Below are 15,217 nucleotides of genomic sequence, written 5' to 3'. Positions count from 1 at the left end.
ATGTCGCGGGACCCGGAACAAGGGTGGAGGAAGGTGAGGTGCCGGTTCTCATCACAAAGGTGATTGCTCCTAGCTGCATGTTCGGTTGAGTGGACGCAGTAAGTTCCCCTAGGAAAAAATTGCTCACTCGCTGTGCCTGAGTTGCCTGAATCAAATCCTGCAACCTCTCTAGCAGTTGCAGCTAGTGCGCCTGCGGGGATAGCGAGGATTAGTTTCATAACACAGGGCAGGGGCGAAGGTCAGAGTCTGTGGCTTCATATGTCTCTCATCAACGTCGAAGATCCAGAGCAGTTAAGTATAATAGGTTAGGTTCTAGTGGTGAGCTGTTCAGAGGGTGCTAGAGTGAGGGTAAGAGATTTTCGAGGAAGGAGGGTTCGAAGGTGAAGACGCGGAGGCTTGTTCTGAGAAGCGGTGAAGCAGACCTGTGCTTAATCAACTCCAAGGCTCGCAATTAATAGACATGCTCATGGCTTTCTGAGTGCGTTTCAAATCACAGGTGATTTTAATCATACGGGTAGGCGCGTTGGGGCAGCGACATAGTATGCCTGGGAGGAGCCTGGGTCATGACTGCCGTTCGGGGGACTTCGCGATCTGCCCTTCTTACACTGACCACCACTGTTGGCCTTTGGTATCTTGTGAACGACATCATGAGGCTAACAGCTACGAAACTGAGCGTAGGACACATAAATCAGCCTCTTTTCGGCTTAATCGGGTTATTAAACTTTAAAGATGCGAGCCGATATCGTGAGTGGATTGCAAAGGCGACAGTTATGTCTTTCATTGGGCTAAGCCGTCTCCGACACTAGTGAAGCCGTGCGATCTATAATACCCTCATATATACCAGCTCGTTCGCCCGTCTGACAGAAACATGAAATGCATTCCCTCCTTGATCACCTCCGTCTATCGAATTTACCTGCCCTTCCATACCACTACTGAATTGTTGGATTTCGGTTTTCAGATTCCGAGGCCACTTATACTCAAACCTGCCAGTCTATTCGATTCAGTCGGTTCTCAGGGGACATCTGAGACTTCCTCCTAGCTCTTCACTTCTTCGCACTCACGCTACCCAGTGGCCTCCCCATCCGAGTCTCCATGCTCTTCCATTCCTTCGCCTTAGCTGGCACTGCACTGAGCCCACTGACAAACTTGACCGTCTCCCCCTTCTCCTGTGCTTCTTCAAGTTCAGTACTGGGTCGCTTTAACGCAAACTTTGTATTGCCTAGTAAAAATTAGCACAGTACCCCACTAGATTCTCAAGCCATACAACGTACCGATTGCAAACGGCTTAAAATTATGAAAAATATTCTCCCAATTCCCCGCCGGAACCTCATACGCCTCATGCATAACGCCAACATGCGGCAACTTCTCCCCACCTTCCTTCTCCCACCACCTCCACCCCTTCAAATGCGCGCCCTCATGCGCAAACTGATGCAACCCATCCAAACTCTTCCAATAACTAATCCACACCATCGTCACCCCCTTATCGTCCCCAGTTCGAGTCCCATACTGCTCAATGGTATCGGGCTCAGCGGTCAGGGCGGGCGTGTTTCCGAGGTATCCGTACTCTTCGCGCTTGGATTCCGCTTGGCGCCACATACGAGTGAAGTACTGGCCTGTGGTTTTGCTGCCTGGGGTGAAGCGGCCAGCGGCGTGGGTTGTAGAGAATCCGAGGACGAGGACGACAATAGTGGAGCTGGAGCGATTAGAGGTGATGCTACCGTCTGAAGATGGAAATTGCGCAGTGGTGCGGCCATAAATTACGCCCTCTGCAAGTGGGTTGGGGAGTCTCCCAGAGGCCACGAGGAAGGTACGGATGATGCGGTAAAGGAAGAAGATTATTGCAGGGAGAACCGCTATATTTCTTGGCAAGAAGGTGAGCAAGAGACATTGAGCAGATGCGCCTAGCAGCAGCCATGTTGAAATACTAAGGTCGGTAGCCTGGATGATGTAGAAAATATTCGGGAGTCTGTGGCGTGCCATAGCCTATCGTCGCAAGGAAGTCGCCCTTGCAAATGGAGGGGGACTTGAATAATGAATGTTATTTCTAGAAAAGTGAGTTGTGCAGCACTGGGGACGTGAACCATTTATCAAGAACTGCAGGAACTGAAGGATTGCCGAAAACGCTTAGCGTAAAATGTTTACGCACGAAAGACAGGAAACGCTTGGCGGCAATCTCCATCTAACAGCCACATGCCGCATTGTGGCTTATGAATGGTGTTGCCTAAGATCCGAGTGTGGAAACTCTGCGTTGCCGCCATTTGTGAGCTCTATACAGTACATCTGATTACAAAACGAACGACAAGCGCCACCAAGGCTTTGATAAACAGGGCGGTAATGACAGAGGGAAAGAAAAGCGTACTATATTTGTAAAATAAGAGAGTGGCGAGAAGTAAAAGATAATTTTGTGTATCCGGCCGTATGCGTTGATGTTTACGGGTCTTCTAGCACCAATGCTACGGATGAGGGATGCAAAAGAGTGCTCAAGAAGCCAAAGGAGCCAGCTGGATAATGTTAGAGGGGACAAAGTGAATGCTTCACGCCTCAACTACTCGTGCCGCAGCAGTAGTTTTTTCCCCAGTTCCCGAGTTCGGCGAAATATCACTGGAGCTGCTGTCCCCATCTTGACCCTTGAATCCCTTAAATGACACCTTCTGCCACCCCAGGCCAAAAGTGGAAGCACATGCAATACATGCCGCAGCTGTCGGAAGCCACTATCATATCGTCAGCATCCACACCCACTTGAAATGCATCGACCTTGCACTCACGAAAGTCAAGACAAGAGCCTCGTTATACGCCTTTACAACGCCCTCTAAATTGTTTGCATCAATAACGTGGAACACTTCCGTAGCACCCGCATGGATGACCTGCTGCGCATCAACGCTCGGAGCATATCGGCCAAGCGCAGAACGAAGTGCATTGAGAAAGATGGTTTTGGCAATACAATTTGCGACTGCGCCACCGAAATATTGGAAGAAAAGCATGTTGGCTGTGGCAATTGCGATTTCGGTGGTTGGTAGAACTGCTTGGACGGCGAGGACGGGCTGCCGAGGTGAGTTGTAAGTAGGGGTGCAAAGGGAAAGCGAGCGGCGGCTTACCATCTGCATAGCAATGCCTCGGCCAACCCCGTTTAGAATTTGATATCCAATCCAATTTCTCGCAGGTGTTGATGGGTTGAAGGTGGTCATAAGGCCCGTTCCAACTGCTGTCACTACGTTTCCGAAGATACCCCAAGCAGGAGCATATGGTATTGTGCGGACTATCCAGCGTGAGTGAAAATTTATATACACGGTCATGGGACGACTTACGAAGTAGAGTGCACCCAATACTAGATAAAATCTGTGTAATACAGGTCGGTAGCATCATTATCCCGCCTTTCTCCGGATCGGCACCTTTGACAGATTGAAACCACAGCGGGAGGTAGTATTGGGTCATCAAAAATGCCCCACCTTGAAGAAAAGAGACTAGGCAGGCGTAGAAGACCACAGGTTTCATAATAACTCCGGGCGGGATCAAGGCACGGTCTTGGCGATACCATATCCACCAAACAAATATTCCTACCACGACGGGCGCTGCAGACAACAGCCCAATTACGGTCGCGGAATTCCACGCAAGCTTGCTACCTCCCCAACTCATAGCAAGTAGGAACATTACGCAAGCCGGTGTAAAGAGGGCGAAGCCGATTAGATCGAACTTGTGGTGCATGTTTTGAACAACAGATATAGCTTTGGGCTTATTCATCTGATCTCGGATCGGTTGGAAAACGAAGATAATGGCAACCACAGCGCCTGGAGGCAGGAATATCCACATACCTATGTATGCCACTAATTAGTCAAAGCCGGTTTGGTGAGGTGAATTCAACGTACACCATCGCCAACCCAAATGCTGGGTGATGGCGCCTCCAACTACAGGTCCTATCACACCTCCTATGCCAACCATTGCCATAGACATAGAGAGCATTTGTGGCCTGACCGCAGGAGGAGCCGCAGCTGTGATAATGACCATGCCTCCATTGAATACTCCAGCGCCTCCGATGCCTGAGACCGCCCGACCGACAATGAAAGATTTACTAGATTTCGAAAGAGCGCAAATCAGACTGCCAAGCTCGAAGACGAGGAGGAAAACAATGTATGTGATCTGCGAATATTTAGAAGTGGCACAGTGCTGCGAGCGGAGAGGATTTCCTGACCTTGACTCGGAAGTTGTTATATATTTGACCGGTAAGCGGTTGGATTGAGCAACTATATTGGACATCAGCACGAAACCAAGGAATGTGAGTGAGTGTAGCTGGATAAAGTAATGGCTGAGCACGAGGAGGTGTCCTAGGCTGCTTTTATTCTTACAGGCACAGAAGGTACGCCGTCCCATACCAGTCAACATCTTCCACAGTCCCGAAATAAGTCGTGATCGAGGGAATTGCCTGGTGGATATATGAGCTGCGTCGCCGGCCCGATTTGCGGATTCTACACTCACCGTGCTTAGAACCGACACATCTAAGATAATTAAAATCGCAGAAAGGCATACGGCAAAGAAGAGAAAAGCAAGGGGTAATCCTGTGAGGTATTGAGTTTCTTCTTTTGGCTCGGAATTCCGGCTTCTTGAAGGAGTGATTCGCTTTTTCCAAACCATCTTGGATAGAAATGAAGGAAAGGACTGATGAGACTGAATGTTTACTTGTTGCCTCAAATTTATATGCAAAACATTTAGAAGGATCGAAAATTACCGGGGAATTGTGGCTCTGGCCGTTGTATTAGAACACAATTACAGGAAAGGACCACTTATGCTCAGAAAGGGTTTGATCCATTTCCTAATTCGGTAGTCAGTAACAAAAATAAATTACCGGAGCTTAAGAAATTTGCCGGTGACATTGCATCCCTTTCCACCAGCAGGCACCACTTTGTCTTTCTCATCACCATCATCGTCTTCGATGCAGCCCATTTATACCCTACCAAAGCGAGGTGCTTGTCAGGGCTGCGCTGCAGCTAAGGCGAAATGCGAACCTGATCTCGGTTCTGATAGATGCAAGAGGTGCGAATTCGAGATGTGTTCTGATTGGTCTGTTCCACTGATTCAGCAAAAGATGCAACATCCAGGGAATAGATTGTGTTGTGAGGGTGGCAGTGCCTCGAAAACGGCGAAAACACACTCAAATCGATGAAAACGTCCAAAAGCACGGAAGCGCAGAGAAACTGGTCCCAGGTGATTCTTTCTCGCAATCAGCTCTGACCTTACCATTGCCCTTCACGGAGCACGAAGTTGACCGGGGAATTAAACATTACCGGAAGTCATTAGCGCCAGCCTTTCCATTCGTCGTCCTACCCGATGAAATTACTTCCTTTAGCAAGTTTACGAGAGAAAAGCCTTTCCTAGCCTTAGTCATTGCAATGCTCGGTTGTACCCGCGACCGGGCAAGGCAGCGCGCCCTCGTGCTCAAGAGTCGAGAGTCCCTGGCATCATCCGTCGTCCAAAGGGGAGAAAAGACGCTGGACCTTTTACAAGGCCTGCTTTTAATGATATATTGGTTAGGCCCCTGTGATGTGCCCTGGGTCTCAAACTTGTCCATATTTTCACTCTTGGGGTCTTGGGCTTTCGATGAACCCAAAATTCATGAGGCTAATGTTTCGGTGTGCTCAGGTACCACCTCCAGTACGAACTCACACCCCAAAGGTGTATGTTCATGCACCTGGCCATGTCGTTGGTTGTCGACCTGGAACTTAACAAATCACCCTTCACTCGGAGCCGGTTGAAGCGAGCTACGGATGCAGCGACTGGTTTCGAAGTGAATATGGATGGGCTTACAGACCACAATTTGGACCAGAAAAGAGCTTTCCTCGGTTGCCTCTATCTGTCTTCAGTGTAGGTGCTCAGAATTCGGTCGGACTCACTTTTTCTGACGTAAGTAGTATGGCCAAGTGCGCAATGAACATAGAAGGGCTCAATTTCTCGGAATATGCCCACAGGTGCTGCGCTGTCCTCGAAACAAGCAGAATTCCTTCCGACCAGAATTTGGTCTATATGATACGGCTGGAGTATATTTTCGATAAATTCGAATCCAACCGAAGTTCTTTTATCCAAGGCCAGCGCGCAAAAGGCCTTTTCTTAGAATCACCGTACAACTCATTTGGCCAGTCCCGGGGGCACGATGCGCAAACTTTCAATGTCCACCGCTGGGATGAAGAGTTGGCTGAATGTTGGGAGCGTATTCCTCATGCTGCTAAAACAGGTGAAGAGGACACTACAAGAGAGATGGAAGGTGCTGACAATGGACAGAGCTGTTGTATCTCCAGTACTGTTATGCGAGGATTTGCTTATTCGAAACTGGCCTGGAGGAGGCTTTCCTTCAGTCACCCGTGGCTAGAGTAGAGATTCTTCGAAAATGCCTTGCATCCATCAAGGCGCTTTACAACACATTCCTCCCAATGACTCTTCAACCGCTAGTTTTGGTGGACCTGCCATCGCATTTATTTGCTCAGTCAAACCATGCGATGTCCATCGGTATCCAGTTGAGTTCCGTTCGATGCGAAGGTTGGTCTGGCAGCATGGTAGAGGACGAATTACAAATGATGGATGTCCTCGATAGCTCAATAAAGAGCATGGACAACACTTTAAAGACAATACATCAATTGCCATTCCAACTTCCCGAGTTCTTCATCAGGGTTACTCCTTTAGGTAAGGAGATTAGGAAATGGTATGCAGCAAATCTCCGGGCAATTGAGAGTTCTGAGCCTAGGGGTGTCGAGGACGAGTCGGATATGCAAGGAAATGAATTGGATCTGGAATTCCTTGGCCAGTTCTTGGATATGGATGATAATCTGTGGCTCCAAAGTATGCTGGTTACGGATGATAGCCAGATGGGAAAGCAGTCGACATCATTCTGATGGTTAAGAGGAAAGGGGATTTATCAGACGTATATTAAGAAATGAGATGAAACCGGTTCTCTGAGGATGGCTTAGTGGAGCCATCGTCGGTCGAATATTTGCTGACCAGCGAACAGATTGGGGCCGCATGTAACTATTTCGATGGTTATTATGTCCCTGATATCCGTGGTGCCAACCTAAAATCCCTAGTAAGGCATTCTATTCCCTAATGGTAGCCTTTCCAAAAAGCGACCTCCCTATATAGAGCCTAGGCTGCTCATCATGGCACTAGCGTGCACCAAAGCGGTGCGATTAACTTTAAGAAGGGTCCAGTGTATTAACTCTACTCTCTTACCAAACCGGGAGTGTTATCTTTCAATTCGGTAGGGCCGTTGCTCACGTTAAGAAGTATCAATCCAGTTCGATTGCTCGAAGCTCTGCCGACTTGTCAGCGGGCAAACTATTTCAGCGTGTTTTTCCATAATACCCACAGGTTGCATGCAATAACTGCAGCAAGAAGATCACCCCCCCTGTACTTGCAATACACACTGTAGCTTTGTGGTTTTGGATTTTTGATGATCCATGCCTTTCGACGCACTCCTTGCCGTCTCCATCTCATATCTAAGATTTTTTACTTAAATAATGTAATTTATCCTTTTGATAGTGTGCTGAGATTTGAGAAATATAGCGGGAATGCGCAGGTAGGTATGATGCGGCATTTGGTCCTAATCGCAGTTACTAATGTAGAGAAGTTCTTGACGTCGTTCTATTATTGTAGTTAGTAAGTAACGATGTTCTAATATATACACAGGAACGAGAGTGAGTTATCGAAAGTTCTCAAGCCTTCTCTCAGGGAATCTGGTATCGTCTATGCTCTTGAGTACGCCTAGATACTCGCTTGTAATTTCGCAAGTTCCTTTTCTGCCTAAAGTAGCTCTACCCGCGCCTAGATTGCAGTAGTAGTAGCCTCTTAAGTAGCTTAAGCCATCACCATAAACCGCCACACTATGATGCGTATGCAGAGGCCCGAAGCATATGATACTAATTTTGCAGTAAGATACAGCTCCCGAAACCGAGGTAACCAACCACGCCAGAGGGTCCGTTAGTGGCGCATCTAAAAGGTTTAAAGGTAGACAGGCACAACGCACAGTTCCAGGAAATCGCCAGCAACGGTACATATAGAAAAGGCGCCCCCAAAAAGGCAATAGGTTAAGTTTTACCTCTCACGATAGAACTTGACGGCGTCCAATCTCGCCTTGTTCTCGATCCTCCCGAAAATAGTAGGAAGTGCAAACGCGTACCTGAGCAGAAATAGACATCAGATGCCAGATGAATATGTATGGGCCAGTACTGACAACAATTACGAACTCGTAGCTTCGTCTGGCTTTCATTGATCGGATTGGTACATCTATACCTCGTGATCCCAAAGTCGTTGTCGGCGTCCGAGAACGGCATTCTCGAAGGATCCCCTAAGCTACGACTAGAAAAATAGGCACAGGTAGTGATACTAAAGGGCCCTCAAACTCAGGGGGTGGCACGAGGACACGAACAAGTCTCGTACCATTTCAAAAAGCAGACTTTTTAAGCACCCTGGTCCACAATTATTATAGTCACAACCTCTCCGCCGGCCCTCTAATAGCCTGCCCATAGTCCCCCGCGTTCGGGGTTCTCACAATCGTATGCGTATGAAACTTCATGGGCTCCGTATTCGCCAAAAACACGCCCGAATGATGATCAAACTCCAGTACCACGACTGGACTCTGGACTCTAAAATAGAACGCGTCGTCATCTCCATATCCTCCAATCCAACTCCAATACGTTTCGGCGAAATGCGCTTTGATTTGCTCCAGGCGGAGTTTGCGGGATGGGCCGGGGAGATAGAGAAGCATTTCCTCAGCGATAGAGAGGATGAGGGACTGTTGGGGGGATGTGAAGGTGGAGACGAGGATTCCTTCGTAGGGAACGATTCTGTTGTCGCGGAAGGCGCCACAGACGTGGCGTTGGTCGTCTTTGTTCCAGCGGTCGGTGAGGAGGTCGCCGGTTTGCTTCATGCCGGGGTCTTTGAGGAGTTTGTACGTTTGCGCTTTTGCCTGCTGATCCGGTGTGAGGCTCTGCATGAGTTGAAGGCCGAGGTTCCCTTCTTTACGGAGGATTTCGGTGCCCGCCCATTCTCCTTCGTCGATGATGTTTGGTTCTGCGCCTGTGAAGGTCGGTGATATAACGATTTGAGGGCCTTTGAAGAATACAGAAAGGTCGAGGTGGTGGCCGTAAAGTAGCCAGCCCCAGGGTGAATCTGGGGATGTCGATGGTGTGCCGAAGAGCAGGAAGTTGTAGGAGTATTTGTTCATGATTTGTGGGAGTTTAACGAGTTCGCCGAGGAAGTGGTTTATCCGCATTGCGGCAAGGGCTTTTTGGTAACCTTCTGGTGAGAGAGATGATTCGATGACGGCTAGGATGGCGAGTGCTGTAGGTTCGGGCACTGGCACATGTTAACATCAAGGTAGCTAAGTTGAATGTACTTTGTTGTTCATGCCTACCCTCTTCCAGCCTCAACCCAAAGGGTCGAAGCAGTATCTCTGGATTTGACCAACCTCGCCATTCCCGCGCGTTTATTGGATACGATACCTTCACTTTCTGCTCTTCATCGAGTTTCCCTAAAAAAATTTGGGCCGCGTCTACTATTTTCCCAATATTCAAGCCTTCATCTTGGGCTTTGAAAACACCTTCTCGAACCGTCCCGTCTGCCGTTACCCCTTTAAAAGGCTCCTCGTACAGCTTAGCCCATGCCTGGGTGAGCTCAAATAACCACGGCGGTGCATGATTGTCTTGAAAGAACTTTGCATACTCGTAGACGTTTTGCTTGGATGCAGTCGTAAAGCGCGGGGTGGAAAGGTCATGGAAATGTTTCCTGAAAGCTGACGAATCTTTCTGGAAGGACGTGGTTGGCTCCATCGTGAACGGGCTCAATATCTGAAGCAATTTTGCCACGATTCGACTGTAATGCGAAGTTTCAGAGGTAGAATGAAGCTTCTAAGGTCCTATAAATCGTCAAACCTATCTTACCACGTTTGGCTCTCCTGATCCCTCAATCCCCTTCTACCGGATTGTAATTCGTTTCGCCTTGCTTCCCCGGCACTTACTTCGGCGTCTTGCTTCGTTATATCGCGCTTCGTACAACAATCCGACAGCCTATTGTACAGTCTTCGTAATGAATGCAAAGAAGAAAAAATCCTGCTCATCCGATCATGAGCTGAAGGTTGCTCAGGCGGAACTGCCCCGCCATCGATTCGCTGAGCCCTTCTAGCTCGGAGCTGTTTACCCCGCCTTACATGCGTCTGCAAATCCACTACCCATGTCAATCACGACGCGCCGATATCGTTCGGAGTCAGATCTGGACGCCGAATCCCGATGCCTGCAAGTCCGTTAAATGAGGCGGTCCGAGACTCGGATTCGGGTTTTGGGGATGGCAGTTGACAGGTTGAGACGGAAAAGTCTCGCCATAAATCACCTTACAAAGGGATCGAGCCTTGGGCCTGGGATATGGAATCTGGGTTGCAGGATCGCCAATACTTTTGTCTCCCTGCGCGAGGTCGTACTTTTACATACTCAATTCGTGATGGATAATACGCGCAAGGGACCATTCAAGCTGGTAACAGTGAACACGGCCCCAGAACGGGCGAAAAAATTAATTGGACGGATGATCGAGGAATTGAAAGACCAGTATTGGATTCAGTATCTCGCGAACTGTGAGAGTATATCTCCCTTTCTGCCCCTCTTTTCCTCGCTGTTCTCACGAATATAGCTATCGAAGAAGTTGGGCCGGCGGTCCAAATGCACCAGCCGAACATTCTGGTAAGCACTACTACGAGATCATCTTATCCGCCCACATCTTTACATTTGGTAGTTCTCAGCCTCGATGTGGTCCACCGAGCAAGCAGAGCAGATCAGAAAGGTCGCAGAACGAGAACGACCAGGGATCAGGACGCATGCGATACCCCAAGGATTGCAAGACAAGAATGGCCCAGATGCTATTGTTGCGCATTTGGTAGATAACGTGCCGCCGTTACTCGACTCAGTACAACTATGAATTCTGGGCACCGAGGCGAATATAACACTGGAATGAACATGGAACTCTCGCCTATAAACCTCGAATACTGAAGTTACGGAATCCTGTTATCTATGTTTATCTATGTCGTACTAGTACAACATCTTACATTCCCAACTATTTGCATCGTTCTCATCACCCGTGCCCTTGTACCTCGCCTGCCTCGGATACATACACAGTGGTCGCTGCCTCATTACTTTGTCATGCGTTGTCTCGTTCACATACTTAGTTCCAACGATCTGTTCCGGCGCAGTTCCATTCTCCACCCACGCCATCATAGCCAGCATTGTATCATGCTCCTTGTCCATGAATCCCGGCACGCTATACACAGTTGGTCCTAAAACCTGCGCTTGATTAGGCCCGGCAAAATACCACGGCGCATTCATGTTAGGAAAAGTTCCAGAACAATGACCCATTCCTGGGACAAGGAAGAAGCGGTAGAAGTTATCAAGGTCGATACCCTTAGGTTTGAGCGTGCGGTAGACGTGGTTGTAGAAGTACGGAGTCGAGCCAGTGGGAATCAGACCGTCGCTCATACCGTGGTAGGACAGAATTTTGCCGCCTTTAGCATAGAAAGCTGAGAGGTCGAATTTTACCGTGGCGTTTCCAGGGTTGACTTGATCTGCGAGGCGTTGAATGCCTTCGTTGAAATTATAGAATGACCAGTCGGCGCCGAAGCCTAGGAAGTAGCGAACAAAATCAGTGCCGAGTGCGTTAGGGGAATTTCCGGAAAGCAGAAGCCATTGACCTTCGCTGCCGAAATTTAGGTGCGGAAAGAGGGAGGTTTGGTTTTCCCCGAAGGAGTCGCTGTAGATCTTGTAGAGGGTGGAGATTTGAGGTGACGTAAGACATCCGGCAGTTGTTCCATTTGTGACATTAGCACTACACAACAACTCCTCAGGCCTGAAATTGCAGCCATAGGGGTCAGAGATGATATTGTCGGTCAAACCATCTTGCGGATCGCACTGCTTGAGCACTTCGGCGCCAATTGTTGGGAAAAGGGAAGGCGGTATATGGTAGTCTGCGGTGGCGGGAAGGTTATACAATGCTACTTTCACGGTCCACGGTTGGAGATGTGAAGTCCACCACGCTGGTGCTCCAGCAATGATACCATCAAAATCATCCGGATACGCCTCAGCTTCCTTCAATCCTTGACGGCCGCCGGTGGAACACCCAGCATAGTAGTTGTACGATATAGCCGTTCCGTAGTATGCTGTGGTGATTGCTTTTGCATTCATGACCGAGCCATGCATAGCAAGATGACCCCAATTTTCCTGCTTGTCTAGTTGATTGTATGCCCAAGCACCATCTGCAGAGGACGAATTGTGACCCGTGTCGGTGGACATTGTCGCAAAGCCATATCGAGTGCCGGGTCCCTAAGCTATATCAAATCCGGGAGCACGCCAGGTCGTAAAAGTCTACGCACCATATCGAGCCAATTGATACCGCCAGCAAACCCTCCATTGCCGACTGCCCTGGATTTAGTTAGTATGTACCAAAGAACAAGCCAAAGAGCAACGTACAGAAATCTTCCATTCCAACTTTCAGGCAGAAACAGGCCGAATCCAAAAGTCGTATTACCGACTGACAAGACCTGCACTGAAACAGCGCATACAGCTGGAAGGCCGACTGGTTTAATCGGATATCCTGTGTCGCCCTGGGGAACTTGAAAAGTCGAATTTGCCGGGAGCACGTACGCGAAGTTGACGTTCGCATTTGCAGGGAGGGTGGACTGAATAGCAGAAGGGGAACAATCGAGGGCACCCACGGCTCCGGAGAGCGCGCCATAGCTAAGCAGAGAATCCCACCGCATTGTCATAAATCCCAATTGCTTTCGCACAATTACTCTACCTTCCAAGTCGCGATGAGGCTAAGAAACAAGTCGTCCACGAAGCTTGGGGGCATGTCGAAACATACTTTTTAACAACGAAAACATCCTAATTTTATTAGGCCGAGCGATAGACTTTTGAAATGAGGGGACCCAGACCTTGCCTCAAGTTGATGTGCTTCCGTCTTCACTTCCTGGTCATGACGTACTAGGATCCCCGCCACGGCAGTTTACATGGCAACATTCCTGGTCACATTAAACCCGAGTATAAAGGCAGCTCGAATCGATCATCTAATTGCAACTGCTTCTTAGCCTGCACGCCGAGGATGAAGGAGGCATGGTGTTGAGGCTAGGACTAGCCACCTAGCCCAGCCAGGAACGCAAAGTTTGGCCGTGATGAATATCTCGGGGTGGGGCTCCAGCTGCAAGCGTTGTGTGGTGCTAGGTGCGGGGCAAGGTTGTGGGACCGGCCGTGGGGATCGGCATCTGCAGACATTCACACCCCAAGCCTCACACATCTCCGCCACGCGTCAATAACCGCGACTGAAGCCAAGAAAAAGCATTACAGTCAGCCCATGTTTCCAAACTTTTAGTGCCATATTTTAGGATGCCGGGTCTGCTGCCGTGATCCATGTCTCTGGCGCCGCTGACTGCGAATTTTTTGGAAGCCTGAAAAACCTTCTTCCGGAATCGGTGACACAGATACACCACCACGACTGAGCGGTATTTTGGTTTCGTACAAAAAAAGATAAGAAGGCTCAGGGAGGCACCCTTGACATTCTATTGATACCCAAACTTTTATTCTCTCCTACAAAGACTTGTCCTTCACCATTCCCGTTAACTTACGATATTCATACTTAATTGGCTCTCCTTCGTACGACATGGCAACCAACGGCGTGAACCGAGCCATGAATGGGGACACATCTATCAAGATATGTATTGTAGGAGCAGGTGGGACTCATTTCATCTTTTTTTACACCTCGTTGTCCAATAAGCTGCTCGTCCACATGAAGTCTATTTTCATTCTTCAACATCAGACATCCAGTACCTATGAACGCATTTGGTTAACCCTTCTTCAGGAATGGGTGGCCTAGCTACTGCTCTCGCCCTTGCCAAAGCTGGACATACAGACATCGCCGTCTTCGAAATGGCTTCCAACCTCGGGTTTGTTGGCGCTGGGATCCAACTCGCGCCCAACATGGCCCGAATTCTCGACCGGCTAGGTGTCTGGAAGCAAATTGCTGACGAAGCCGTCCAATGCGCTGACACCAGCATCGTAGAAGGCTCTACCAACAAGGAACTTGGCCACGTGAATCTTGACTATGTACAGAAGGCATACGGGTACCCGCATATGGTCGGCCATCGAGCGAGTTTAGCAGGGAGTATGTATCACGGATGTAAGAAGGATAAGGCCATCACATTTTTCTTCTCAAGTTCTATATCCGGAGTCACATTTTCGCCAAAACCGAGCTTTACCGTGACACCGCGAGAAGGCAAACCTTATCGCGTTGACTGTGACATTCTTCTCGGCGCTGATGGCGTGAAAAGCAACACTCGAGTTGCGATGCTCAAGGAATTGGGTGAAACAGCCGATGTGCAGGATACAGGCCAAGCCGCATACCGCATCATGCTCACTCGGGACCAAATGAAGCACGATCCTGAACTCCTTGCCTTGATCGAGGCGGACACGGTGACAAGGTGGATAGGAGAAAAGCGCCATATTATTGCCTATCCCATTTCCAACAAGACGATTTACAACATCTCAACCGCACAACCAGATACGAACTTCGCAGAAGCTACGAATGCAACTTATACGACGAAAGGCTCTAAAACCCAGATGATGCAAGTCTATGGAGATTACTGCCCTATGATCCATAGGATGCTGGATTTAGTTCCTGACGGCGAGGTGTGTGAGTGGAAGTTAAGGGTTCACGCACCGTTAAGCACTTGGGTCCATGGGTCCATGGCCTTGGTCGGTGATGCGTGTCATCCTACACTGCCGCATCTTGCGCAAGGTGCCGCACAGGCTATTGAAGATGCTGCCGTGCTTGGAGTCGTGTTAGCACCGAACCGAATTGCGGATCGGAAACCTGAGACGATAAACAAGGCGTTGAAGATTTACGAAAAGGTCAGGAAAGAGAGGGCCGAGACGTTAGTAGAGCTGGCAGCGGAAAACGGACGTAACATGCATTTAGGTGAAGGCAAAGCAAAAGAAGAGCGAGACAAGGTTTTCGCCGCCTTGAAGAGTGGAAAGGGGCCAGTACCGGATAAGTGGGCAGATGCCGATGTGCAACGGATGATCTACGGATTTGACTGCATGGCGGAGGCAGAGAAGGCGTGCATGGAGGAGGGGTTCCTCGCGAAGTTGTAGGTGGATTGAAGACTACCGATTTGACGGACACAGCTAATTGGTCTGTTAGCAGAGGCTGA

The 15,217-nt window shown here is 49.1% G+C and overlaps 7 protein-coding genes across 7 annotated transcripts; 3 read left to right on the top strand and 4 right to left on the bottom strand.

Annotated features, from left to right (window-relative positions):
- Positions 1-757: 757 nt before the first annotated feature.
- BDR25DRAFT_274927 (uncharacterized protein) lies at positions 758-2,042 on the bottom strand. Its single transcript, XM_033687448.1, has 2 exons — positions 1,272-2,042; positions 758-1,219 (listed from the first exon to the last, which is right to left on the bottom strand). The coding sequence occupies exons 1-2, from the start codon at positions 1,978-1,980 to the stop codon at positions 1,044-1,046; spliced, it is 885 nt and encodes a 294-aa protein (XP_033554472.1). The 5' UTR covers positions 1,981-2,042; the 3' UTR covers positions 758-1,043.
- A 570-nt stretch (positions 2,043-2,612) lies between these two features.
- BDR25DRAFT_170711 (DNA repair protein RAD50) lies at positions 2,613-4,599 on the bottom strand (the record flags this gene model as incomplete). Its single annotated transcript, XM_033684130.1, has 8 exons — positions 2,613-2,711; positions 2,766-3,041; positions 3,096-3,256; positions 3,306-3,809; positions 3,864-4,134; positions 4,187-4,238; positions 4,341-4,417; positions 4,471-4,599. Coding segments are annotated over 8 exons (1,569 nt in total), but the record flags the coding sequence as incomplete, so codon positions are not given.
- Positions 4,600-6,139: 1,540 nt separating this feature from the next.
- On the top strand, positions 6,140-6,875 carry BDR25DRAFT_338434 (uncharacterized protein; the record flags this gene model as incomplete). The annotated part of the gene is made up of 2 exons (XM_033693280.1): positions 6,140-6,220; positions 6,285-6,875. The coding sequence occupies 2 exons, from the start codon at positions 6,140-6,142 to the stop codon at positions 6,873-6,875; spliced, it is 672 nt and encodes a 223-aa protein (XP_033554470.1).
- Positions 6,876-8,227: 1,352 nt separating this feature from the next.
- BDR25DRAFT_249747 (uncharacterized protein) lies at positions 8,228-10,093 on the bottom strand. The gene is made up of 3 exons (XM_033686029.1): positions 9,995-10,093; positions 9,392-9,892; positions 8,228-9,333 (listed from the first exon to the last, which is right to left on the bottom strand). The coding sequence occupies exons 2-3, from the start codon at positions 9,804-9,806 to the stop codon at positions 8,465-8,467; spliced, it is 1,284 nt and encodes a 427-aa protein (XP_033554469.1). The 5' UTR covers positions 9,807-9,892; positions 9,995-10,093; the 3' UTR covers positions 8,228-8,464.
- Positions 10,094-10,470: 377 nt separating this feature from the next.
- BDR25DRAFT_274917 (uncharacterized protein) lies at positions 10,471-10,941 on the top strand (the record flags this gene model as incomplete). The annotated part of the gene is made up of 3 exons (XM_033687447.1): positions 10,471-10,606; positions 10,657-10,706; positions 10,759-10,941. 3 exons carry the CDS (start codon positions 10,471-10,473, stop codon positions 10,939-10,941), a joined length of 369 nt encoding a protein of 122 aa, XP_033554468.1.
- A 110-nt stretch (positions 10,942-11,051) lies between these two features.
- BDR25DRAFT_330347 (feruloyl esterase B precursor) lies at positions 11,052-13,126 on the bottom strand (the record flags this gene model as incomplete). The annotated part of the gene is made up of 4 exons (XM_033692525.1): positions 11,052-12,335; positions 12,386-12,434; positions 12,483-12,729; positions 13,090-13,126. 4 exons carry the CDS (start codon positions 13,124-13,126, stop codon positions 11,052-11,054), a joined length of 1,617 nt encoding a protein of 538 aa, XP_033554467.1.
- Positions 13,127-13,512: 386 nt separating this feature from the next.
- On the top strand, positions 13,513-15,171 carry BDR25DRAFT_249738 (FAD/NAD(P)-binding domain-containing protein). Its single transcript, XM_033686028.1, has 2 exons — positions 13,513-13,738; positions 13,867-15,171. Exons 1-2 carry the CDS (start codon positions 13,669-13,671, stop codon positions 15,156-15,158), a joined length of 1,362 nt encoding a protein of 453 aa, XP_033554466.1. The 5' UTR covers positions 13,513-13,668; the 3' UTR covers positions 15,159-15,171.
- The last annotated feature ends 46 nt before the right edge of the window (positions 15,172-15,217 follow it).

This window comes from Lindgomyces ingoldianus, assembly GCF_010093535.1.
Source record: "Lindgomyces ingoldianus strain ATCC 200398 unplaced genomic scaffold BDR25scaffold_1, whole genome shotgun sequence".
NCBI classification, from domain to species: domain Eukaryota; kingdom Fungi; phylum Ascomycota; class Dothideomycetes; order Pleosporales; family Lindgomycetaceae; genus Lindgomyces; species Lindgomyces ingoldianus.
Note: the sequence above shows the minus strand (reverse complement) of the source record. Positions and strands in the feature narration are given on the sequence as shown.

Coding starts and splice junctions, on each gene's coding strand:
- BDR25DRAFT_249738 (XM_033686028.1), top strand. CDS start 13,669: ATGGCAACCAACGGCGTGAACCGAGCCATGAATGGGGACACATCTATC. Junction 13,739..13,866: donor GATATGTATTGTAGGAGCAG/GTGGGACTCATT, acceptor ACCCTTCTTCAG/GAATGGGTGGCCTAGCTACT.
- BDR25DRAFT_249747 (XM_033686029.1), bottom strand. CDS start 9,806: ATGGAGCCAACCACGTCCTTCCAGAAAGATTCGTCAGCTTTCAGGAAA. Junction 9,334..9,391: donor TGGGTTGAGGCTGGAAGAGG/GTAGGCATGAAC, acceptor AACATGTGCCAG/TGCCCGAACCTACAGCACTC.
- BDR25DRAFT_274927 (XM_033687448.1), bottom strand. CDS start 1,980: ATGGCACGCCACAGACTCCCGAATATTTTCTACATCATCCAGGCTACC. Junction 1,220..1,271: donor TTTTAAGCCGTTTGCAATCG/GTACGTTGTATG, acceptor AATTTTTACTAG/GCAATACAAAGTTTGCGTTA.